The sequence below is a fragment of the Panthera tigris genome, chromosome A1 (assembly GCF_018350195.1).
Source record: "Panthera tigris isolate Pti1 chromosome A1, P.tigris_Pti1_mat1.1, whole genome shotgun sequence".
In the NCBI taxonomy this organism is placed as follows: domain Eukaryota; kingdom Metazoa; phylum Chordata; class Mammalia; order Carnivora; family Felidae; genus Panthera; species Panthera tigris.
Genome location: NC_056660.1, coordinates 202,703,880 through 202,729,129, shown reverse-complemented (window position 1 = coordinate 202,729,129; position 25,250 = coordinate 202,703,880). Strand labels below are relative to the sequence as shown.

The 25,250-nt window shown below is 36.5% G+C and overlaps 1 protein-coding gene across 1 annotated transcript in view; it reads right to left on the bottom strand.

Annotated features, from left to right (window-relative positions):
- Positions 1-251: 251 nt before the first annotated feature.
- Positions 252-25,250, bottom strand: part of FGF10 (fibroblast growth factor 10) — an 80,382-nt gene continuing 55,383 nt past the window's right edge. Inside the window, exons 2-3 of the mRNA XM_007095410.3 lie at positions 4,874-4,977; positions 252-796 (exon numbers count right to left, since the gene is read on the bottom strand). Of these exons, the coding sequence (XP_007095472.2) occupies positions 599-796; positions 4,874-4,977 (302 nt within the window). The 3' untranslated portion in view covers positions 252-598. The remainder of the gene's footprint in view (positions 797-4,873; positions 4,978-25,250) is intronic.

The window sequence follows — 25,250 nt, the reverse complement described above, 5'->3', positions numbered from 1 at the left end:
CAGAATGCACAAGCATACCATACTATTTGTTTTGTTAGAACAGTTTTACGCTAACATGTTTACATTTTTAAATCTTATCCAATTCTTCCGTGATGCCACGCCCAAAGCTCCTTTGGTTGTGCATATGATATGACCCAAGTGCTTTCCAGTAAATGCTTGCGTGTCCTACTGCTCATTGAATCACTAGGCTTGAATGAGCAATGAAAGTTTTTGATACGAGTTCGTATTCCATAAATAACTTTCCCGAAGATCATTCAACAGATTGTTCCATGTCCTTTAAGTTCTATCTCAGAAGTTCAAAAACAAGAACATAAACAAAAACGTAACCAAAAACCCAGCCACAGTGTTGTTCACTTAGGAATAACTTCCATCCCATTTAATCTGCCTATTATCTCGATTATAAGGCATGACACAGAACTAATTAAAAGAACATCATATGTCAGCAGTGAGTACAAAACCTTCAAAGACTTCCTTTCTTGCAAGCAGGCAGACATCTGCAATGTGTCTTTGCCTTTTGAGCTACTGTCTTCATGAAGAATACCGACTAGTCCTGGCGAAAGGGCTGTTAGTTCTGCTGTATCCACAAACATTCCTTCCTCTATGAGTGGACCACCATTGGAAGAAAATGAGCTGAGGTGTTTTTCCTTCGTGTTTTCTGTCCTCTCCTGGGAGCTCCTTTTCCATTCAGTGCCACATACATTTGCCTCCCATTGTGCTGCCAGTTAAAGGATGCATACGTATTGTATCCGTTTTCCTCTATCCTCTCCTTCAGCTTACAGTCATTGTTAAATTCTTTCTGCAAGTGAAAAATAGAATCTTTTATTTCTGTGATGATGATACTTCATTTCATTTGACACAAACCATCCGGAGAACTCCAGTTCAAGAGCTTTCTTTGCTGTTACCATTTGTACCTAAGTTGTGCACTTAAGGCACATTATCAACAACAGAAGAGTAAAACTCAACCACAAAGCATATTCTGTGTTTGAAGGCTCATGATTCATTTTAATTGATCATCATAAACATATTAGGGTCCCTTTACAAAGCTAGTGTGTTTTGAATATGACATGGTTAAATGCCTAGAATGATTGTCGAGAGCAAAGATTCTACTGGTGGTATTTGTGAAGAGCCAATGACAAACAATAGTGTTACAATCCTGTTTTCAGAGTAAGGACCATGGGGTCTCATCGGAAAAATAGAATTACAGAAAAACCTGTGTTTCTCAAGTTTGCAGACTTTGCCTGTAAATCCATAATAAATACATCCACGTTGGTAAGAAAACAGATCTTATAGGAAAATCATAATAGATCTAGATAATCAAGAGGCCAGGGAGGGGTGGAGGGATGACTTCCTTTCTTAAAAATACTAGATTTCTCCATAACCTGGAATTTTAACAGATTTTACTCTGAGCTCTAGGAATGATTGAAAATTAGGACATGAAATGCCTTGCTTTGTGAATTACCATATCAAAGAAATTGCAAACATGGTGACTGATCACTGTGTATATTGTATAAACCTGAGACTTTGACCCTCAGAAATTCCACTCAGTTGTCACAGTCCTTTGGCTTTGTTACAGGTGACCATGTGTTTTTAAGGGGTCTTTGGGACAAGAATTGATTTTCCTTCATTCCATAGATCCAGTGTCTCACTCCGGAGTTACTGATGTAGAGGAGGTACCTCACTAATCTCAAAACTCTGGCTTTGGAAATGTCCCTCTTCCCTTACACCCACACTAAAGCAGGTAAGAAGCTCAAGAATTGGAGCTTTTGCTCTTCTGGTTCTACCTTTTCCAATTCAAGCCAAGGGTATTATAGGCATCTTTCGTTGGCCTCTACTGGGCAGTTCAAACAGTTTTTCTCACCTCGGGATTAAAAAAAAAAGTTACTAAATTCTCAACTCCTGAATGTGTGTATGTTTAAATATTCAGGTTTCTGTGAACTAGATCCTAATTTTGAACATTATCAGAGCCATCACAAACAGGTATATATTATGTTCATGTTTCTAGTTTAAGCTTTGTTTCCTGGAATTTATTTATCCAATGTGCTTCTCTTCTATAAAGTAATATTGAAGTGTAACATTCAAATGGTTCATTTGGTTGAAAGTAAGAGGAAAATTGGTAAATTATTTAAGGTAAATATTTTAATGTGACAAAAATTCTGCATTAGAAAGGAATTTAAGTCCTTCCTATGTTTTTTTCCCCATTTATTCATCTTAGTTTGTCTAAAGCTATGTGGCTTTCAAAGCAGAGATGATTTTTTAACATAGTTATATTCATTCTAATAAAGGGGGCGCAGTTTAGAGACTGTGGGAGGACTGAGGTTTTTGGGATGACTTTATTTTTTTATTTTTATTTTTTAAAGTATATTTATTCCTTTTGAGAGAGACAGAGACAGTGCAAGTCGGGGAGGGGCAGAGAGAGATGGAGAGACAGAGAATCCGAAGCAGGCTTCATGCCATCATCGCAGAGCCCAAGGCGGGGCTCAAAGCCATGAAGCTGCGAAATCATGACCTGAGCCGAAATCAAGAGTTGGATGCACTTAGCTGACTGAACCACCCAGGTGCCCCGAGATGACTTCATATTCACAACAGAGCTGTATATAGAAAAGAGCAGTGGATGTGTAGTTATTTTGTCTCCCCAATATAAATTTATAGAGCAATGTCTCTTAAAGTGAGGTATACCTGTGGCAGACTCCTAATCTCAAGTGTTTTTTAATATTTACACTTTAGCTCAAATATATCAGAATCTCTGGAGGAGGGACCTAGGAATCTATGTGTTTATAGCATTTAGGCGAATCATCAGTATTAAAGTTAAAAAAAAAAAAAAGTCTAGGCTAGAGCAAGATCTCAAAAGTAGGGTTTTGGTAGTTTAGAGAAAGGTTTTAAACTTCCTCAGGATGCCTCATAAATTTCTTTGGTCCTTAAATCAGGCTGGATGAGAGCCTGTTTTATTTAAACACCATTTTCTAGTTAACCTAATTCTGTCAGTCATGTGGAAACCAAGAATACCATAGATGCATTATTCGGAGAAGGAATAATGAGAATATGAGAGAGACATACATTTCCCAAAAGGGAACAGATGAAAATATTCAATACAGAATAGAATAAAGAGCTGGTTTAGCTAATCACTCTGAGTGTTGGCCTAATATTTTCAAGACGGTTTCTGGCATCAATGGAGATCACCTGAAAACAGATGACAAGAATTTATAAGCATTGCCACTGATATACAGAATTATATTAGGTATGTCCTCATGACTTTTGATGGCATACCCTTCAGTGCAAAATTCCTAGTCCTAGTCCACCCTGAGAGGGACATTCAGTTTGAGTAGATTTTTCCTTTAATTTGAAGCCATCATATTTTACTCTTCCTGGTGGTAATGCAAAATTGCAAAGCAAATGCACTGTGGTTAGAAAATGGACTTCTTTCTGAAATGGGCTGAAAGTGGAGAGTACAGCCTACGACGGGATGAGCTGCTAGGAGAGGTGGTTAGGTTTATGCATTGATGACTTTGTGCTCTGGATGGACTGCGTGCTCAGGGTATAGTGCAGGACAAGGCAGACCCTGCCCAATTAAAGTTTACAATAAATTGGGGGAAGATAGTAAACACTAAACACAGTAATGAGAGATTTTTCCGATGAATCCTATTGCAGATAAGTAAAAGGGGGTGCTATGCTAGAAAGTGGGCGTCTACTTTAGATACAGAGATGGGACAAAATAATTCACACATCTTAGAGTTCAAGAAGCATCATAGGCACAGTACATGAGCTGTGTTGGGACAGAAGAAAAAAGTGGGGAAATGAGAGAAGTAGTAAATATTTTGATGACACTGTTCATTTAAGAATTATCCATTTCTTGAGGGGCCTGGGTGGTTCAGTCGGTTAAGTGTCTGACTCTTGATTTCAGCTAGGTCATGATCTCACGGTTTGTGGGATTGAGCCCTGCATCAGGCTCTGCACTGGGAGTGGAATCTGCTTGAGATTCTCTCTCTCTCTCTCTCTCTCTCTCTCTCTCTCTCCCTCTTCCTTTTCCCATCCTCTGCTTATCTGCTTGTGCTCTCTCTCTCTTTCTCTCTCTCTCAAAAGAAAGGAAGGAAGGAAGGAAGGAAAGAAAAGAAAGAAAGAAAAGAAAAATAAATGCATATTCCTAGAACTTACCACAGCTTTAGTGTATCAAAAAATCTAGAAATGTGATTTAATCTTCCCGGTGATTGTGATGCATACTGAAGTTTGGGACCTGCTGGCTGTAGGCAGCCACTACCATCATCCTTATGCTAATCAACAAAATAAGGTTATTTACACATTTTGAAGTCATAGGCCTTAATACTTGCTATGAAACACCAGAGATATATGTACTCAAAGCATTGGCTGGATTCCAGCTCCATCACTGAATTAATGATTGTCACCCACATAAATAAAAATCTGGAGTTGATTGCACGGCACACAAATGGTAAATTTCTTAATCTGTCTCCCCGTCTCATATTTTAAAAGAATACAAAATACCAGCTCTAAAACACAGTATATGATTTCCTCCTTAATTTAAGATCTTTGTTTTCAATGATTCTTCTCCAAGTTGTCTGCAGCACCCGTGCCAATCTGACCAGATGCTTCCGTGAGAGTCTGACCCTTTAACAGTTCAGAGCATAGACTGACGAATGCCAGTAACAGCTTGTATGGTAGACTGATGGGTGAACAACAGAGGAAATTACAGAGTTGCAAGAGCCGCTTTGCCAGCCCTTGAAACTCTGGTGACCAGCCCACTGTGGCTCTATTTACTAGCAATAGAATGATAACAAAGCTCTTCAATGTCTGAGGGAAACATTCCAAAACTCTGGTAATGATTTACTACAGCGGACTTGGAAAATTAAAGCAGAATACTTACTGAGCCATAGAGTTTCCCCTTCTTGTTCATGGCTAAATAATAGTTGCTGTTAATGGCTTTGACGGCAACAACTCCGATTTCCACTGAAGTTATCTCCAGGATACCTAAACCATACAATGGAAAAAACAAACACACAAAAAAACAACAATAGCTAAACTTAAAGAGTCGCATAAATTTAGGTGAAAGAAAGAAAATCAGAAGACCTACTGAGTTTTAATTTCTGATCATTCTAAAATTAGTAGATTTAAAAAACTGGGGAAAAAAACCCCAAACCTCTTTCAATGTGCCTAAAAACCCAGGAGTTATATTGAAAAAATAGTAAGTCTTTAAAAGAATTCCCCTATTTTTATTCTGAGCATATAAGGAAAAATGTTGTTTTAATTAAAATACTTCCTTTGCTAACTCTACATTTTCAACCCCATAAATATTGAAACAACTCTATCGTAGCCTAGATTTCACAAAAAACTTATCAGAACACACATCTGTACTATGGTATTAAATTAAATCCATAGCATATGTCAATAATATGTCAGATTTACCTCAATCTGTAAAAACAGTGGTAAACTATTTCTCTATTGTAGGATACTCAGATAAACTAAATCTCTTGGCTACATTTAACTGATAAATTCAGTTTGGAAAAATGTGTTGACATTCTGAGATACAGAAAGACTGATCCCAACATCCACATTATCTGTAAAATAGCAAAATTACTACTCTGAGTTGGGAGAATATCCAGTATTCATCAGCATTTTTAAAGGCTTTTCCCCCCCTAAAAAGAATGGAAAGCTGAGGGTTTTTGTAACTGATAGACAAGAGAACTTTTCTCCTCATACACATATTTTGGTTGGTGCATCTAAAGGTAATTTTCTCTGAAAAGTATGTAGGTAACTAAAGGGAGAGCATTTGATATTTTACCCCAAATCTATTTTAGGTTAAGAAACCCTCAGGTGCTAAGACTACTTCTTATTCTAGAACTCGGAAAAGCTTTCTCAGGTGAATAGCAAAGGCTTCTGGATCCAGAGTGTCTGGGTTTGAATCTGGCTTTACATGTACTGGTGAATGACCACAGGAGAAGTCACTGAACCGCTTGTGTTTACATTTTATTTGTAAAATGGGCAACACGATAGTACCTCCTTCCTAGTCGTGTTGTGAGGAATAAATGAGCTGGTACGTATAAAATAATTAGAACTTGCCTGCAGCTAGAGCTTTAGTGCCTCCTTAAATATTATTAAAGAAAATAAATTTCCTCTCCCATTTAATAGATTTTGGAACTCCTCCTTCACCCAACTGTGTAAATCCTGGACAGAACATACAAATTCCCATTGGCTTAGCCCATAAAATCTGAAAGGTGATTATACGTTATCATTTATTATGTATCAACTGTCATAAGAAATGCCGTTCTAAATGTGCTCAACAAATTGGATGTTTATACATATACCTTCCCGTAGGGAAAGAGTGGCTTGTTCTTAAGACATGAATACCTTCTTTCCTCCTCATCCGTCCTACGTGGACCAGCCATGTGGAGGCCAATAGAAATGTTTGAGTTCCCCCACTGCAAAGTTGACAAAACCAGAGAGCTAGACTACATGCCATGAATGAATCATTCTTTCCATGTATCTTGTAGGAAGCCTCTGACCTAACACAACACACTCCCTCAATAGTAGGGTGAAATAAATCTCAGTTGGCAAGCTCAAACCAAGGATAGGTTACAAAGGGTGAAGGAGACCGTATCTGTATTTTTAGTATCCTGTTTCCTTATGCAGCTAGTTGCCCTCAAGGTACAAACAAATACACTCACTTATTTGCATATTTTAAAATATTTTCTTATAGTTTATTTCTTTAATTCTCACAACACTCCTCTAAGATGGGCATTGCTCTTAATTACAGATGAAACAAACCAGAGGATATGAGATTATATAACTGATAAAAGATGATGAGGTGACACAGGTCAATAATGATGGATCCAATACCTAAGCTCTGGCTTTCAAACTATTTCTCTCCATCTCTGACTACTTGTCTCTCCATCATATCTCCCCTCTCTTTCCCATTGTCTCAAGGGAATCCTGTTGGAAAACCATCTGACAAAATGACTCATCAAGATAATAGTCTTTAATAGGCATGCCACAGAGGAAAATGTCTAAGTATCAGGGAAGGGAATCTAATATATTTTATGTCACAAGCAGAAGATACAGAGTGAGGCAGGAGGTTGAATTCTGGGGCAAAATATTTAGGCCAGTATTTACTTTGCCTAAGAAACAGGTAAGCACTGTCAGTAAATTGCAAGATGTTCCCTATATATGCTTTTGTAACTAGAAATTGTTAGAATGAAAGATTGAAGCAAAGAGTAAAGCAGGATTTTTGAAGGTGAACAAGATGTAGTGGGGTTAATCTATAGTAACAGACTGAGTTGACAAAAGGAGAAACGTGAGACAAATGTTACCAAATCCTTGACCAATCACTTCTGAGCATGCACTGGACAATGATATATCATATTTTATTTAGCTTGGAAACCCCTGGGTTTTTCTGCTTTGCACAAAATAGAATCTCGATATTGAAAGAATCCGTTCAGTCAATGAACCATTTTCCCCACTCTGTAACCAGTTAAGACTGGCGTGAAAAGGTTCACTATGCTTCAAAATACAAAGTGGGAAGAACTAGATGATTTAAGGGTCTTTCAAATTCTGAAAAAGAACTTTTATGGTATAACATATGCCAGCAAATTATAATCTGATAATTTTGTGGTAATGAACAATGACTGTCTTTACTATAAACATCTGTTAATACGAAAGTGACTTTCTGAGGGGCTCAAGTCTAGAGGACTTATCCATTTTTCATAAAAAATCTCTCCAGTGTTCTATGTTCTTTGGTGAGAATGATCAAGTCTTCCAATAAAAAGTATTTTTGCAGCGCGCCTGGGTGGCTCAGTCAGTTAAGCATCAGACTTTGGCTCAGGTCATGATCTCATGGTTCACGGGTCTGAGCCCTGCGTTGGGCTCTGTGCTGACAGCTCAGGGCCTGGATCCTTCTTCGGATTCTGTGTCTCCCTCTCTCTGTGCCCCTCCCCTGCTCATACTCTGTCTCTCTGTCTCTCTCTCAAAAATAAATAAACACTAAAAAGAAAAAAAAAGAAAATTAAAAAAAAAGTATTTTTGCAAAGGAGAACCAGAATTTTGCTTTATGGTTGTTAGACTAATAACTTAGTGTATTTTGGTTCAAAATTCAATGCCAATTAAAGGATGACCTCCTAAGGGAAAGTGAAAGACATACAAATTTTTCTGTATTTCTTACAACTTATATGAGCATACAATTATCTCAAAAGTTATAAAGTACTGTTTTGTTACTCAAAGAAACTAACACCTAAAAATTATATCATCGATGAAAGGGAACACAAATTATATTTCCCATTCATATATGTCAGCTGTTTTTTTAAATTGAAAGACATATTCTTGTAGTGAAATTTGTTGTAACAGCATCAGTTTTGATGTCTCTTAAAAGATGAATATCCCAAGTGGTTTTCTAAATCTGTTTAAGAGCTTTGGGACAGTTTAATTCAGACACATAGGAAGACCTATGAGGAGAAGGGCACTCTTGTAGGAAATGGGAACATAAAATCAAATGAATCAATCAAAATCTAAAACCCCTCCTCCTCAATCAAAATCTGTGCTCTACTGGGAGTAAAAGACAAATACACAGAGAATTACAATAAAACATATTAAGTGATAGTGAGAGCTAAGATGGAAGACAAAAGAGGCAAAAATAAACGTGGCTCATATTGGCTGTGGCTCCAAGGCAGACTTCCTCTTTGGAGATGAGACTTGAACTGAGTTTTGAAGGTTGCACAAGAGGCATTCAGGGGAAAGGTGGAAGACATGAACAAAAGCATTAAGGTGAAAACAGTACGGTGTTTTCCAGAAAAATCATAAGTTTGATTTACCAACTAGAGAACAAGGAGCAAGGCAGAAAGTCATAAGAAGTGAGATTAGGGAGTTAATAAGGCTCAAGGTATCAACCATGCTGTATTCTGGAAAATAGGAAGTATTTTATATAAAAATATATTACTTAAAAACCATATTAGAAAAAGCCAGTATTTGGCAAATTCAAATTCATGTAAGTAAATAGTAGCAATCTGTAAAGTTTATTTTGAATTATACTTAAAATCCTACATGATGAAGTTTGATTATTGACATTACAAGTGATTGTGACATAAATCAGCTCCTGTTTATGAGCAGATTCTACCAAAGAATGGAACATCACCATAGTAATGGGGAGGATTTTGCAAACTGATGAAGTCCAAATGGAAATAACCTAGAAGTCACAATTTTCATGTAAATCATCTTTTCTTTTAACTTGCCAAGGCATGAGTTATGTTTTGATGAATCATTGGGTAGTTAATCTGAGGAGGGCCATTCACAAGTTTCTCTTCCAGTTTATGCTTTTCATCCTTCTCCAGAAGAGAAGCATCTGACTGATTTTCTCCCCAGCAATCAGGTTGGACCAAGAATACTTCTCTTTTGGGGCTATTAGAATAAACAAGCTATTGGCCATCATGGTAACTTTCTCCTTAAACATTTTTTTAAAGTAAGAGGCAACTTTAAAAAATAGGAGAAAGTAAAAAGCAAGTAAAACTTTAATAAAATTGGTACAGACAAGGGGAAAACTAGATATAAAAATAAATGCAAAATTCCATTATTCTCTCCTAAATAAACAGAACATGAATATATAAAGGAATCCTAGAGATTATCTGAGTAAATTAATTTGGCTAATACCTATTAAGCAACACTGTAGGATTTATGTTATCTCTTACTATGGAGGAGGCAAAGACAAGACACAGTCTTTACCATCAAGGAGTTTTAAAACTGGGTAGAATAAGGACACAAATAATTAATTACAATACAAGGAAAATGTTTTAAGTGCTATATGAGAGAGAAAATACATTGTCATGATTTTAAATAATAAAATGTTGTCCTGAAGAAGATGGTTGATGTTTTGGGTGAATCTTTCAGGGATAGGATTTTAGTAGGTAAGAATTTGAAAAGTTGAGGAGAATAATATGTATGGAGAAAAGTGAATGAGTAAAGAAAGGCATGGGGGAGGGAGAGGGATTCAGTGTGTATTTGAGCTATGGTTGACTCTACCAATTGTACTTTGTAGGGACCACTCTTGATACAAGTATAGATTGTATTTTATTGAGTAGCAGTGGTGCTCTCCTGGGTGAAGAATGTACTTTTGAAAAACTTTGTTGTGAAACTTGGAAGCAGCTCCATAAATGTCAGAGCCTCACGAATCCAAAATCTGTCACATCTGTTATTTCGCTCCGAACATTTTACTCAAAATTATAATGTTTGATAGTTTTAGACAATGTACTGAAACATATTATAATTAGTATAGTGTAGTAAACAAATCCTAACTTCTCTAAACTAAATCTCTTTCTCATGATTGTTGTCAAGTGTCCCAAATAATATAATATAATATAATATAATATAATATAATATAATATAATATAATATAATATATCCTAATTATAATTTCTAATTATATACTAATATAAAAAGGCCTGTACTCCCGACTCTGACTTTCTGGAGTTGTTATCACATTTACACTATACACCTCAGAGATTGTGTGGCCATACCCTAGAGTATGGGGCTAAATGGCTCCATCTGCGGACTTGAGAATCACCTGTGAGTCGTATCTCCGTAATGTATCTTTCTCAAAGAACCATAGAAATCGCAATGATGTTCATTTTTTTTTTTAATAGGAACAGGGCATACATACATGGTTCATAATATGAGCTCAATATATTTTTATTGAATGAATCATAATGAATCAATGAGTGGGCAGTCCAGCAACTAGCTGAATAAAGGAAAACTCAGCATTCATTAAATACAGAATTTTTTTTCTTTCGATAGTATAGTAAAATTTGTAAATCCTTGAGATAAATTAATAACTCTACATCCAAATAAAATGAAAATGAAAGTAAAAGGAAATGCCAAAATGTGTATACTTCAAAGGAAAAGTCAGTGGATTGCAAAATATAAATATTTGTTACTTATAGGCAATTATTACAAATCTGAAACTCCTTTAAACTTTCTTAATATATGTATGGCTCTTCAACTATTCATTATTAAAATTGTGAGAAAAGGGGTGTCAGACATGGATCAGAAAGGCTATCTAGAGCATGAGGTCTCAAGGCAGCTTTCCTGGTTAAGAAAAGCACCGGTTGGGGTAAGTTGAATTGGAAGAGAGTAATAGTATAAAAATCAAGAACTAATACAGAATGACTGTCTTGTATCATATACTTTTTATATTCATATCTCAGTCTCACAAAATGTATCAGCTAAGCATTATTTTCTGTACATGTTGAAACTGGGCCTTGGAGAAATTCAATCAATTGGTGAACACACACCCACCTGGGGTAGGGTAGGTTCAATGTTTGGATCCAAGGCCCATTCTCTTTCCACTAAATCAGGTTTTGTTGAATAAAGTTAAAAATAGCAAAATAAAAAAGGCAGTAATAAAGACTGTTTTATCTGTTTTGAATACTTTTCTCCATATTCTAGCAGACACTTGATTTTTAGATTTCAAAAGGTATTTTAGAGACACATACCGATTAGTTAACACAAAGAGATTAATTTTTATATAGATTAATTTTCTAGGTAATTAAAGTTTTATAGCTTTTTAGACTTCATTAAAAAATAATTTGGCACCTTCATCTTCAAGTTCATTCACTTTTTTGTTCATATATGGAGATTACTAATCAAAATTTAATATTTTTCTTGATGACATTATCTCTAATGACTTTCTCTGCTGTGAAAGTAGGATGCTCTAAGGGGCTTATGAGTACCTCCATTAAAATAAGCTGATAAATTAATATGAGGTCTGGTTAGAATTGAGTCAAAATTATGAGCAGGTTTTGATGGTGTTTTTTTTTTCTGAGTACAGGATATGAGGTTTTGTGTAGAAATCCTAGAATCTCTTTTTGATACATTCTTTCTTACATTCCAGAGAGTGAAGTTCTACACAAATGTGCAAAATTCTGGGGAAACATGATAATATTTAGGCTTATATTTAGAACAAATTATGTTAGTTTCATCTTTTATATTTATCATAAAACAAATATAATTTTCTTATGTTATAAAAATTGTGATAATTTGCAAACAATCTAATGGGGTATAATTTTGCTTCATAATTACCAAGGTTGCAAAAATTATACAGCAATTATTATTTCAGCTGGTAGTTCATTTACACTCTTTAATTTCTTGAAAACATGATTCCACTCATGGTTTTTGACAGTGAAATGCTACTTTACATCTAGGAAGTCCAATAGATTCTAGGCTCATAAGATTATGTCCAGAAAAAATACATAGCAGTTTTCAAAGCTAAATAGTTTCCATTGTAATAATTAAAAATATTTCAAATAATGTTTTCATTTCTCTTTAATGTGAAAGTTAAATTAATTGAAACCTCAACACATTATGTAACTGCTGCTCTCACAGAGCACAAAGGATCTTCCCTGAACACTTTGCAAAGAGACTTGACCACACTTAAGCCTGCCTTCCACCTGCAATAGGCTCTGTCCCTAAAGGTGACCTCAGGTCCTATGCTGAGTCTTTACTTAAGAAAACACAATTCTATCCAGCTTTAAATCATACATTGTCCAAACCTACCTTCCCAAACTATTTTCAGTGATTCTCTACTTATTCCCTTCCATAATTTTTCACTTCCATGTAGACTCTTCTCTTTTTTCTCACCTCCTCCAGTCTCATAATCCTTTGTTCTCCCTTAGAACCTCATTCATCTTTGGCTTAGTTGGAGTTGAGCTCAGTTAATATTGTAATCTCTCTCCCTTACTACAGTAGTCTGAATAAAATCTGTCTTATCACCTTTAACAGCATTTGATGCTGTTTGTTTGCTTCAATTACATGAGCTCAAAAAGTTTCACAGAAATTATGAGTAGAAAACTGTCACCAAATTCATGGGTAGCATATGCCCTGCAAAATAGTCTATGAGTGGTGAATGCAAAAAGGAAGAAGAGAATGTGTTTTTGAAGACTGGGAAAGGAGAGCACATAGCTGAGGGGTATGGCTCTTAGCTTAAGTAGCCCTGTTTGGAATTGCATATTTACTTGATTCAACAATATCAAAAATTGCATCTAGACTCTAGCTTAACTGTCTTGAAAGAATGCCAAAATGTTTCTAATGCTGTAAATTGAGAGTAACTGGACAGCAACATTTGTAATACTACTTTTATTTTTTGTATTGCCTACTTATATTCCCATTTCATTTCTCTCCACCCTGCCTTCCACCATCTGTCTGTCTGTCTCTCAATCATGCGCGCACACACACACACACACACACACACACACACAATGAGGTGGCCAGTAATTTCAGACACACATACACACAAAATTTTAAAGGGAACATCAAAGTCATATTTTATGTGACGAAATTAATGGAAGAAGTATAAATGAGAGGGAAATGGCTCTAAAAGAGCAGAAGAACTTGGCTTAGCATCTCAGCTTTGTTACTCATCCATCAAAATGACTTTGAATAAGTGATTTATAATTCCTGAGTCTTGGTTTCCTCATTTGCAAATTGGGACTAATTGCATACAGTTCATAGGATTGCATGGAATCTGGAGAAGTGGGTATTGAATAGGTATTTACTATCTGCTGAAGTTGGCTCATTTTTTTATATCAGCTGTTCTCAAACTTAAGCATGCATCAGAATTATCTGGAAGCTTCGTTTAAACACAGATTGCTGGGCTTCTTAATTTACTAGATCTGGGGAGGCGCCAGAGAATTTGAATTTCTAGCCATTTCCTAGGGAATGGCTGAATCTGTTGGTGCAAGGACCACACACTGTTCTATACACTACAGTTCAGAAATGGAGCAGGTTTTTGACATAAAAAAAGCATTGACAGAAACAGAGAAACAGAACCACAAACAGGAATAGACACACATAATGTTAGCAGCCTAACATCAATGAAAAAATTTTAAAGAATGTGGAAAGAAGTCCTAGGTTTTTCTTTTGTGTATTTTTAAAATGTTTATTTATTTATTTTGAGAGAGAGAGAGAGAGAGAGAGAGAGAGAACGAGAGAGGGAGAGAGAATCTTAAGGAGGCTCCACCCTCAGCGTGGATCCAGATGCAGGGCTTGATCCCACGACCCTGGAATCATGTCCTGAGCCAGAATCCAGAGTCTGAGACTCAGCCAACTAAGCCACCCAGGCACCCCTCTTTTGTGTATTTTTGATACGTGTGGGACTCAACATCTGCATGACTATAGCCATGTGGACTTGGTATTTGTGTACAAATATACCTTATCGTTGTCTATAGGTAATTTTTTTTAGAGATTTGCAAGAAGATTATCATAATCATCATTTTCTTACCCTGAATAAGAGTGTGGAAATGTTGGTTGAAACTTAAGTGCCTTTAGTTACTCCTTTAAGTATTTTACATGCATTCTCATAGGGCTACTTGTGTCCCCATTCTAAAAATTAAGGGACCATGTGACCCCTCTATTGTTATGCCCATGGCCAAGAAATTGCTACAAATCAGTAGTCACTTGATCTGTTATCCTCCACCCAGAGTTAAAGGCATATACTTGCTCTGGAATGATCTCCCCACTTTTAAAAAGAGGACACCAGAGTGGGTTAATCATTAGCCTAGTTCTGGGCCACCCTGTGCTATTTTAGCCTCCAGATGCCCTTTCAGCATAATGCAACCGAAATGATTTAGTTTCTCTATCATCCACAGTTCTTTGAGATACCGTGACATGAATTTAGAACCTCAGACATAAACAGGACCCGCATTAGCAGAAAATTCTCTGTATAAGAGGATACATATTTTTCTTAATTTGTTAAAGACCAGAATGACCTTTTGACATTTTTAACTGGTGCTTCAAGGACAAATGTAGTCATTAGCTTGGCCTTATTGACGAACACAGTGGCAAATTCTAAATAATTTCTCAATTTAAGGCTATATTCAATTGAACAGTATTATAGTTTAGCCATTGTCATTGACCTACCGTTAAAAGTACCAGAAACTAACAACACAATTTTAGGGACAGTACTCCCAATTGTAAATTAATTGTTAAAGTGTGTTAAAGAATAATTTTCTGCTGCATTTTTAACTGCAAATTAAATGTGACTCTGGAGTGTTCCCGATTGATCATCGGTCAACAAATACTTGCAGGTGGTCATTTAAGGTCTCTTCATGGCACTGTGCTAGATCAATAGATTTAATAATACAACAATTTTTCTTTTTTATTTCCCTCTCCAAAGATTGCTTTTTGTCCATTTAACCTTATTGAATTATGTCAGGAAATAATTATTTATCAGCATTTTAGGCAAGTGTTATTTCACACTCATCTTAGTGCAAGTCTTAGTCAACTTGTCTGAATAAAACGTGCTGAAAATTTAGTATTTAAGACTAGAAGATAGGTTACAACTACTATGTACCTGAGTTCTTACACATAAAATATTTCTGGGATCCAGATTATGGAAAAAAAGAGATGAAGAGAAAACCAAAAGTGAAAAGTTGATAGAGGAGAAACACTGCAAGAAATAGAATGAATGCACTGACTTGACCTAAATCACGCTAACTGCAAATGTTTCACTTTACTCAAAATTTTATCCAAAATCGTGAAAACCTTTAAAATTTGGGGGAAAAAATATATGCAGAGAAAAGTTGTCTTAACTTCTTTGTAGGATACATTAGTTACGCTGGATGAAATGCCACAATATTATATTTTGAAGAAATGTTTTCATTTATGTTTATTTATCAAAATCTGAAAACATCCCCCCCCAGAAGACTCAATTAATATTATTTAATTCATATAATCAATTGTAAGAAGGAATTTGAATTCACTTGCTCAATTCAGACTAGTGTATATAGTATTGTCAAATAATGATTAAATTCACCTGAAATATGATAATTTATAAAAATTTATGATGATTAAAATTTCAGTGTATAGATATGGGATAGGGAAAACAGAAGCTAAAAACTTGAAAATAATTTGTCAAACTGCCATTGAAATGGCAAAATGCGGGGCGCCTGGGTGGCTCAGTTGGTTAAGTGTCTGACTTCGGCTCAGGTCACGATCTCGCCGTCCGTGAGTTCAAGCCCCGCGTCAGGCTCTGTGCTGACTGCTCAGAGCCTGGAGCCTGTTCCAGATTCTGTCTCCCTCTCTCTCTGACCCTCCCCCGTTCATGCTCTGTCTCTCTCTGTCTCAAAAATAAACATTAAAAAAATTAAAAAAAAAAAAGAAATGGCAAAATACATTTCTAGGCAAAGTGGTTGGCTTTTTAGCAAGTCAGGTTAGTAAATTAATTCAAATATCTATAAAAATCAAGTAGTATTCAATAGTTTCATACTATTTGATTTCTATTGCAAATGTTTCCTCCTCTCCTACTAATTCTAGATAGCCAAAAGAAAACTCTGATTATAATATAATTTAATTTAGTACAAACATTGAAATATTTCAGTGGAGATTATTCTTGGGTAAGATTCAAAGTAAACCCTGTTTGTTTTCGTATAAGAATCTTTACAAATGATGTCCAAAGAGATGTCAAATCTAGTGTCATAATTTAATTTTAGGAGGAGCTATATTTAAAGTCTCCTTATTTTACCAAAACAGACCCAGAAATCCAGGACCATAATACAGTATACATTTTTGGTCAGTGTTATTAAATAGATATATGAATAGAAACATGCACGACTGTCTTATACAAACAAACTGGTTAAAATACAATCATAAAAATTTAAAAACTAAGCAAATAAATAAATAAAAATAGACATGCTCTGAGAAAGCTCAAAAAGCTTGATTAAACCATGGCAGACCATAGAAATGGGGCTGAGGAATAAAACTCTATGAAGCAGTTTTTATTTATGGACAGGTTACAGCTACTCTGTAGCTGAACTTAATTCTTGATGCACTGATAAAAGAAGTAGGCCAATTTTCTTATCAAGGAGAAATGGTTCAGTATGCCTATTGCAACTTCTTTCAAAACTCTGATCGTGGATCATTGGGCAGAAGTGAGAACTACAGCGAAGAACAAGGAGAATGAATTTGGTTGGAGGTAGAGTCTCAATTTTCCCTTAGTTTATTGAAAGCATGACTCTTGTTTGTTGTATGGACCACATCTGTACTACCAGCACCTTGCCCATAGCAGATGCCCAGTATAGAATCATGGAACAAATTAATTTATCTGAATAAATTAATGTGCAAAGTACCTGTTTCAACTTTGGCCTACTTACTTTCCTCTGGAAAGAGGAAAAGAGAGAAAGCTATTGGCAGACATCCCTTCTTAATTTGGGGTGCCAAGCGACCCTGGGTACTTGGGTAAAATCAGAAGCCAGTTCATTTTCACCTTCTGTGGCAGATAGGAATGTAGAGGAGCACAACATTGTCCCCCTCCACTGGCCCAATTTTTCTTCTACTGGGTCTCTGACCCAGAGACTGATCCCTCACATTAATCTTGGGTATATATATTCAACTCAAAGTTATGAGTCGTTACCTCGAGGGACTGATTACCTTATGTAATCCTATGAAAACATTAAAAAATACTGGATGTTTACTGTGTATGAAAGCCACCTACCGAGCATGAAAAGAGCCACGGTAACTTGCATGGTATTGGAAGAGAAAGAATAAAATGAAGTCCCAAACCTAAGTACAGAATTATTCTGCTCAATCTTTTCCTCCTAAATTCTACTCGCTTCTTCCACAACAAAAGTCAAAGACCACTTTATTCCTTCTCCTTACATAGGTGTGCAGTCATAAGAACCTATTTGAAAAGCTTTAAAAAAGTCCCCTAACCTTGAAGTCTAGAATCTCAGTCCACACCACTCCAGTGGACTCAGTCCACACCAAAGGTCTGTCCTTTGCCTCAGAAACTTGGTCAAGAATGTTAAGGTAATGAAGTCTGCTGCCAGTGTCCAAATACAAACAATTACTTGTTGACTCTGAAACCCCAATGGGTGTTTTCACCTTGAGTGCTTAACAACTTTCTGACATGGTGGGAGATCCTATCTTTATTCCTCTAGCCTACAAACAGCCTTCTCATCCCTCTTTGCTTTCTCAGTCAACACTTTAAGTCCGGAGAGGATGACAGAGTCTTTTCTTTATGTTGAGACTTAAAAGCTCCTAGAAGAGCACAGCCATTTCACGCCTTTCCCCATTCATCATCATCAACTCCTCTTTTCACTGTTTTTCTAACCTGCCATTCAACAAAAACAGCCGCTAATAATTATGTTTGTGGTACTAGGCTATGTGATCTAATTGCACAGACTTGTGGCACATGTCTTGTCCAGTTACACAAACTTGATTTCCAAAAAGAGAGCTTCTGAGACATTTTCTTAGCTGTCTGCCCACTCACAAACTTCAAGGGATATGAACACCATCCTGTGAAATGCCTGTACCTGACCACTGTTTTCATTTTTTTTCCCTTTCAACTTCATTCAGCTCTTCCAAAAATACTGGCATCCCTAGAGAGTGAGGAGTGTACTACCTACTGGAATCTGATTGTTTTCTTTTTTCAGTTGCCCTTGCTCGCTAATTACTGTGTAAGGTAATCGTGTTGGAAAGTCAGAGGTATTTTTGACTTTTAAATTGAAGCAAAGTATTGACACACTAAGTCTTTAAGTAAACAGAATTTTTGGACCAATTTATTAGAGGCAGAAAAACATATAGTTATTTTCTTTGCAAGATACTTTCTCAGATTCTTCATACTTCCCTCAATTCTTACCATAGCCTGACAGTCTTACCTATGTTCATAAATACTTTTAAAAAGATTAAGGAGAAAACTATATAAGGAAAATTATCTCATGTAGATCCCTATCCAGAATAACTTGTTGATATATGATATATTTGAAGAATTGATATTACAAATGAAGATTTTGCTCTTACTTTTAGCAAACAGGTACATTTCATTGATTTTTTTTTTTTGACTTCACCAAATCTAGTTTTTATGATGTGTGTTGAAGCAGATCTTGTCCTAATAGTTTGGCATATTTTGATAGTAGGCTTTTAACCTGACACCACTCTCTTCTTCATTAACACCTCCAACCTCAACCAGCACCCATATTGCCACGATAACTTAAGTGAAAAATACCACGGAATGAGCATATATTCAATATCAAAAACATTTGTTTTGACATCTATGGCTCAGACCTTCTAAGTAGTCCTGGTAAAATTACCTTCTAGGCTCCAACAGAAAACAGCTGTTGTAGGTGGCAAACTCTTGTCAGCCCTTCAGAATGGCTAACTGGCAAGATCTTGTTCCAATTCATCTTTAGCCTCTGCTGAATCTGGACAAACAACTGTGAATTTGTGCCAAATTCCTTTTCCTGAAATAGGCAGCCTGGCTTCCCACGGAGACATAGAGTTTTTAGAGCCTTAGTGTCCCCAGGGTATCTGCTAGTACAAAGCTGGTCTAGGATAAGCCACATTAATAGCAGTTTCCTCTTGTCATTCTTAAGCTGTCCTTTTATATTTATGAGCTCATCCGTATGAATTAAATGTTTTGCATATATTTTTGCTACTTCAATAGCTGATACTTACTCAAAAACTGCAAGTTCTTTAATCCTTCAGTGAATAGCTTTTCAACATTTCCAAAAGTATTTGATTTTCAAAAGAAAGTTGACTAAAAAGGCATTATAAACAAGGTGCAAGGAGACAATTGTAGTTGATAACTACTCTTTCTCAACACATGGCTTATGTTACAACTGAACAGGTCCTCAGCTTTTATCTGTGGGAGCTGTGAGGGTGACTGCTTATGAAGTCTCATTGTCTAATTAATCCTTACTTTAAACTCACCTAAGTAAGTCTAACATGGATAGGAAGTTGGTTTCTGTTAGCTGTTCCACCTTTCACCCTGCCACACATCTGGGAAATATTCAGTTTAAGATCAGATCCAAGCCTTTTGGCATTAACCACCTCTAAACATTAAGATATCACCAGCAATTTGCCTCTGCTTCAGAAAATTAAAAGCATATTTGAGATATAAACATGAATATGCCACTAATATTACTGGCAATAATTGAGAGCTATTCTTTTTATTATAGTGGGGAAAAAAAAGAAAGAATATTCTCAGATGAAATACATAGCGTAACTCCAAATGGTAATATTCTCCTAAAATAACTGCATATACATTTTTATATAAATGCTAAAAATAAAGTTTATTAAATGCTACTGTTTGTCTTTATGGTCATACTGTTTTTATAGTAGGGGAAACACCCTATAAAAATAGTTAACAATTTAAATTGTTTACAGGTTAGGGATTATGTATTTGCTCAATTGATTAGATATTGTCATTTTTTTTTTTTGCTAAACTGTTGCCTATTCAGTTTAAAATAGAAACAACTACTTGCATCTTTTATTCAGACTGATTGAATCCTAGCAGTTATATTTCGCATTCATATTCTGATAATTAAAAATGATCTTGTGGGGCGCCTGGGTGACTCAGTTGGTTAAGTGTCTGTTGGTTACTGCTCAAGTCATGATCTCATGGTTCATGAGTTCGAGGCTTACATCAGGCTCTGTGCTGACAGTGCAGAGCCTGCTTGGGATTCTCTCTCTCCCTCTCTCTCTCTGCCACTCCGTGCTTACTTGTTCTCTCTGTCTCTCTCTCTCGGTGTCTCTGTCAAATAAATAAACTTCAAAATAAAAAAAGTTAAAAAAAAAGATTTTGTGGCTAACACTATAAACAGTTACAACCGGTAAAATTATTACCATTGGTTATGACATCATTTGCACAGGATAAAGGTTAAAAGAGAGGTGGTACATGGGAAGTAACTTGGAAACATTTATTTGGGAGCTGGATTGAAATTTTTTGTCAACATAGAAATTAAGCAAGATTAGATACTTCTTTAAGAAACATATGCACTAATTTTGGAGCTTCTTTGTTGCTGGAGTCTCCCCACTCAGATGTTGTTTCACCATATTTTTTTTTATCTTGGAAGTTTGCTCAATAACTGAGACTCTAGGAATCTGCTTGCATTATAGCCATCAATATCCAAATGCTTATGTCTGCTAACTTTTTTTAAATGTGAAATTTACTGTCAAATTGGTTTCCATACAACACCCAGTGCTCATCCCAACAGGTGCCCTCCTCAATATCCATCACCCACTTTCCCCTCCCTTCCACCCCCAGTTTATTCTCAGTTTTTAAGAGTCTCTCATTGTTTGCCTCCTTCCCTCTCTGTAACTTTTTTTTCTCCCTTCCCCTCCCCCATGGTCTTCTGTTAAGTTTCTCAGGATCCACATAAGAGTGAAAACATATGGTATCTGTCTTTCTCTGTATGACTTATTTCACTTAGCATAACACTCTCCAGTTCCATTCATGTTGCTACAAAAGGCCATATTTCATTCTTTCTCATTGCCAAGTAGTAGTCCATTCTATATATATAAACCACAACTTCTTTATCCATTCATCAGTTGATGGACATTTAGGCTCTTTCCATAATTTGGCTATTGTTGAAAGTGCTGCTGTAAACATTGGGGGTACAAGTGCCCCTATGCATCAGCACTCCTGTATCCCTTGGGTAAATTCCTAGTAGTGCTATTGCTGGGTCATAGGGTAGATCTATTTTTAATTTTTTGAGGAACTTCCACACTGCTTTCCAGACCGGCTGCACCAGTTTGCATTCCCACCAACAGTGCAAGAGGGTTCCCATTTCTCCACATCCCTCCCAGCATCTATAGTCTCCTGATTTGTTCATTTTAGCCACTCTGACTGGCATGAGGTGATATCTCAGTGTGGTTTTGATTTGTATTTCCCTGATGAGGAGTGATGTTGAGCATCTTTTCATTGCCTATTGGCCGTCTGGATGTCTTCTTCAGAGAAGTGTCTATTCTTCAGAGAAGTGTCCATTTCTTCACCGGATTACTTGTTTTTTGGGTGTGGAGTTTGGTGAGTTCTTTATATATTTTGGATACTAGCCCTTTGTCTGATATGTCATAAAATGTCAATAATACCCAAAGCAATCTACACATTCAGTGCAATCCCAATCAAAATTGCACCAGCATTCTTCTCAAAGCTAGAACAAGCAATCCTAAAATTTATATGGAACCACAAAAGACCCGTAATAGCCAAAGTAGTAGTATTGAAGAAGAAGACCAAATCAGGAGGCATCACAATCCCAGACTTTAGCCTCTACTACAAAGCTGTAATCATCAAGACAGCATGGTATTGGCACAAAAACAGACATATAGACCAATGGAATAGAATAGAGACTCTAGAATTAGACCCACAAAAGTATGGCCAACTAATCTTTGACAAAGCAGGAAAGAATATCCAATGGAAAAAAAGACCGTCTCTTTAACAAATGGTGCTGGGAGAACTGGACAGCAACATGCAGAAGAATGAAACTAGACCACTTTCTTACACCATTCACAAAAATAAATTCAAAATGGATGAAGGACCCAAATGTGAGACAAGAAACCATCAAAACCCTAGAGGAGAAAACAGGGAAAAACCTCTCTGATCTCAGCCTCAGCAATTTCTTACTTGAGACATCTCCAAAGGCAAGGAATTAAAAGCAAAAATGAACTATTGGGACCTCATGAAGATAAAAAGCTTCTGCACTGCAAAGGAAACAATCAACAAAACTAAAAGGCAACCAATGGAATGTGTCTGCTAACTTTACATAACTTTAGTTTTTCTTAAATAATTGCATTGATAAGAGAAAAGGGAAGAGGGAATTGAAAATGTAGCTTTGTTCCTTTAATTGGAGACTCCGAATTTTTTCTCATGCGATTTCCATGTTTGGTTCAATGTTTTCTAAAAAAGCACTGATATTTAAAACATTCTTTAAAAGGTCATTTTGAAGACATGTGAGCAAGTTGTACTGAGGGTGTTGTATGTGCAGTTAGGATTCCTTTCTCTGTAAAGCCTCGCCAGCTTCTTAGATGAATGAGGATCTACCAGTTCAGTTTTCATCATCTTCTGTATCTTTGGGTCTGACACAATGTTGTTGATCCCATTTTGCATGCAAAAAACCATATGGGACTGAGAATTAAAAACAGTTACCAGCCAAGCTATTATAACACACAAAACCAAAGACCACCAAGAGCAGAAACCATGCTAGCATCATGCTAAAAGGAATGTGAAACCGTGCCATGAATATTATGGTTACTCAATACCTAATGATTGGTTGATATTTACATGTGGACACTTTGGGTCTGGAGCTGCAGACATCTACTTTGTTTCTGATGGTAGTGCCGTTGCATGTAAATAGCTGAAGGGAAACACACACACACACACACACACACACACACATGCTTCCCTTTCTATCTTCCCTCTTAAGAAACAAGAACTAATAGTGTTAAACCCACCATATGTGTAAAGCATAAAAATGAACTCCATTTTACCATGGAATACTACAGAGATATGTTTAGTGTTTTGTTAAAAACTTTTTACTCTTGGTAGGGAGTCTGTTGATAGTAGTTCCAGATTTGGCTTGGCAGATAGTGAGTATATGAATTTGGAAGAGCCAGTTAACCTCTCAGAGTCTCCTTCGTCATCTGTAAAATAAAGAGGTTGCCCCAGAGGTGATTATCAAAGGCTTTTCCAGCTTTATAATTCTGTGACCTTCGAACAAGAGCCAAAAATACAATTTAGGATTTGGCACCTGACTTCATACTATGCTAGTGCCATGGAACTGCTTTTTTCATTAATCTCACATGTTGAATTTCTCTATGTAACCTGGTTTGACTTTGTGGTTTTTTCCTTTAAAGGAACTAAGTATACTATCCCTGTGGCAACTGCAGGTGATTCTTAAAAGAACTTTTAATCATACTTGGGAAATAAATGTAATGCTCAGTGGTGCACACGTCCTACTGCCCTCTAGTGGGTGAAACCATATCTTCCCTAGATCCCCCCAAAAATAGGTTAAGGTAAGGCTTCTCAAACTAATCACATGAGGTGGGGGTCTCAGCTTCTGCATTACAAATTCCCAGGTGATTTCATTGCTTCTGGTCCTAGAACCAGCAAGAGTTTGACTAGCAAGAGTTTAAATGATTAGTGTTCTTTGGCACAAAATTGGTCCAAGTGAGGAAGGAAACCCATTCAGCATGTGCTGAGAAATAAGTTTCTAGTTAGTAAAAGATGAAAAGGAAGGAGAAAAAAAGGAGGAGGAGGGAGAAGTATAAGAAGAGAAGCAGGAGAAGGAGGAGGAGAGGGAAATAAGTACACCAGATTGAAAGGACTCATTTGGCAAAGCCACATTGCTCTCGTTCAGTGGCTATCTCTAGAAAGTTTCTAAGTCTAGGCTTCATATGACAGTATATGCATTAGGACTTAGGGCCCCTCTAATGTTGTATTGTAGTTTAGTAAATTTTAATTAACAGGCCTACCAAAAAATTAGAACTAATTGAACCTAAATATAGAAAACAATTCTATAATTATGGACAAACACATTGGAATCAGTCTAGACAGAAAATATTCTCCATATTTGTGTAATTTATTGCAGAAGGAAGCTGTGTTGATGGGAACAATGAGTACATATGTCCAGATGCACTCAACTCTTGGCATCGTGGGATTTCTTTTCAGACAGAAGAGCAGTCTAAGTTTAGCAGCAAAACATTATATCTGTTCAAAGCACTGTGCTGGGTGTAGACCTACCCAAGGAAGACAACAGTAGTATTTTGTCATTTCACAGAGGGGAAGAGAGAAAATTAACATTAACTATGATAAAGTGTAATGAAGCTTGTAGGAGATTAATAATCGCTCCAGTGTATGGGATATCACCATGTACTTGACCCTAGACTAAGCACACTGTGGTCCTCACCTTGATGGCCCCATTATATGCATATGGAAGCTGAAGTTGAAAAAGCTCAGAGTTAAGATCCCATCTCTTATGAGACATCAGATGTGTAGGCTCTTAACTGCTAGATTATGTTGCATTTCATTGGTTTTCAAAATGTTAAATCCAGTTGACTAACAGATGAAGTGAATCCTTTTCCTGTGTGTGATTTGTTTCCATATTCTCAGTAACCACTTCTGTAGTGCACTGGAGGGAGATGATGCTGAGACTGCCAGTTTGAATAATAAATGATGTGTGTCTGGATCCCACTATCTCTACATTTGTATTTTATGTGCAGGGAGTTGACTGTAGGAAGAGGGAGGAGCTGGCAGGAGGAGAGAAGGCAGAGCCTGACCCTCTCATCTGTTTTTAGATCTGGCTTCCTCCTCCTTCATGAGAGCATTCATTCTCTTCCACTACCTCTTCTGGGCCTCACTCTCTTTTCAGAAGCAAATGGTCTCATGGTACAAAAAGGTGATTATCACTTCTTTTGCTCCTACAGCTAGCAAGGGCACCACTCCCTCACACTAAGTGTTTCTCCAAATTTATCTTCCTAGCATTATGCTTCCAGTAAGC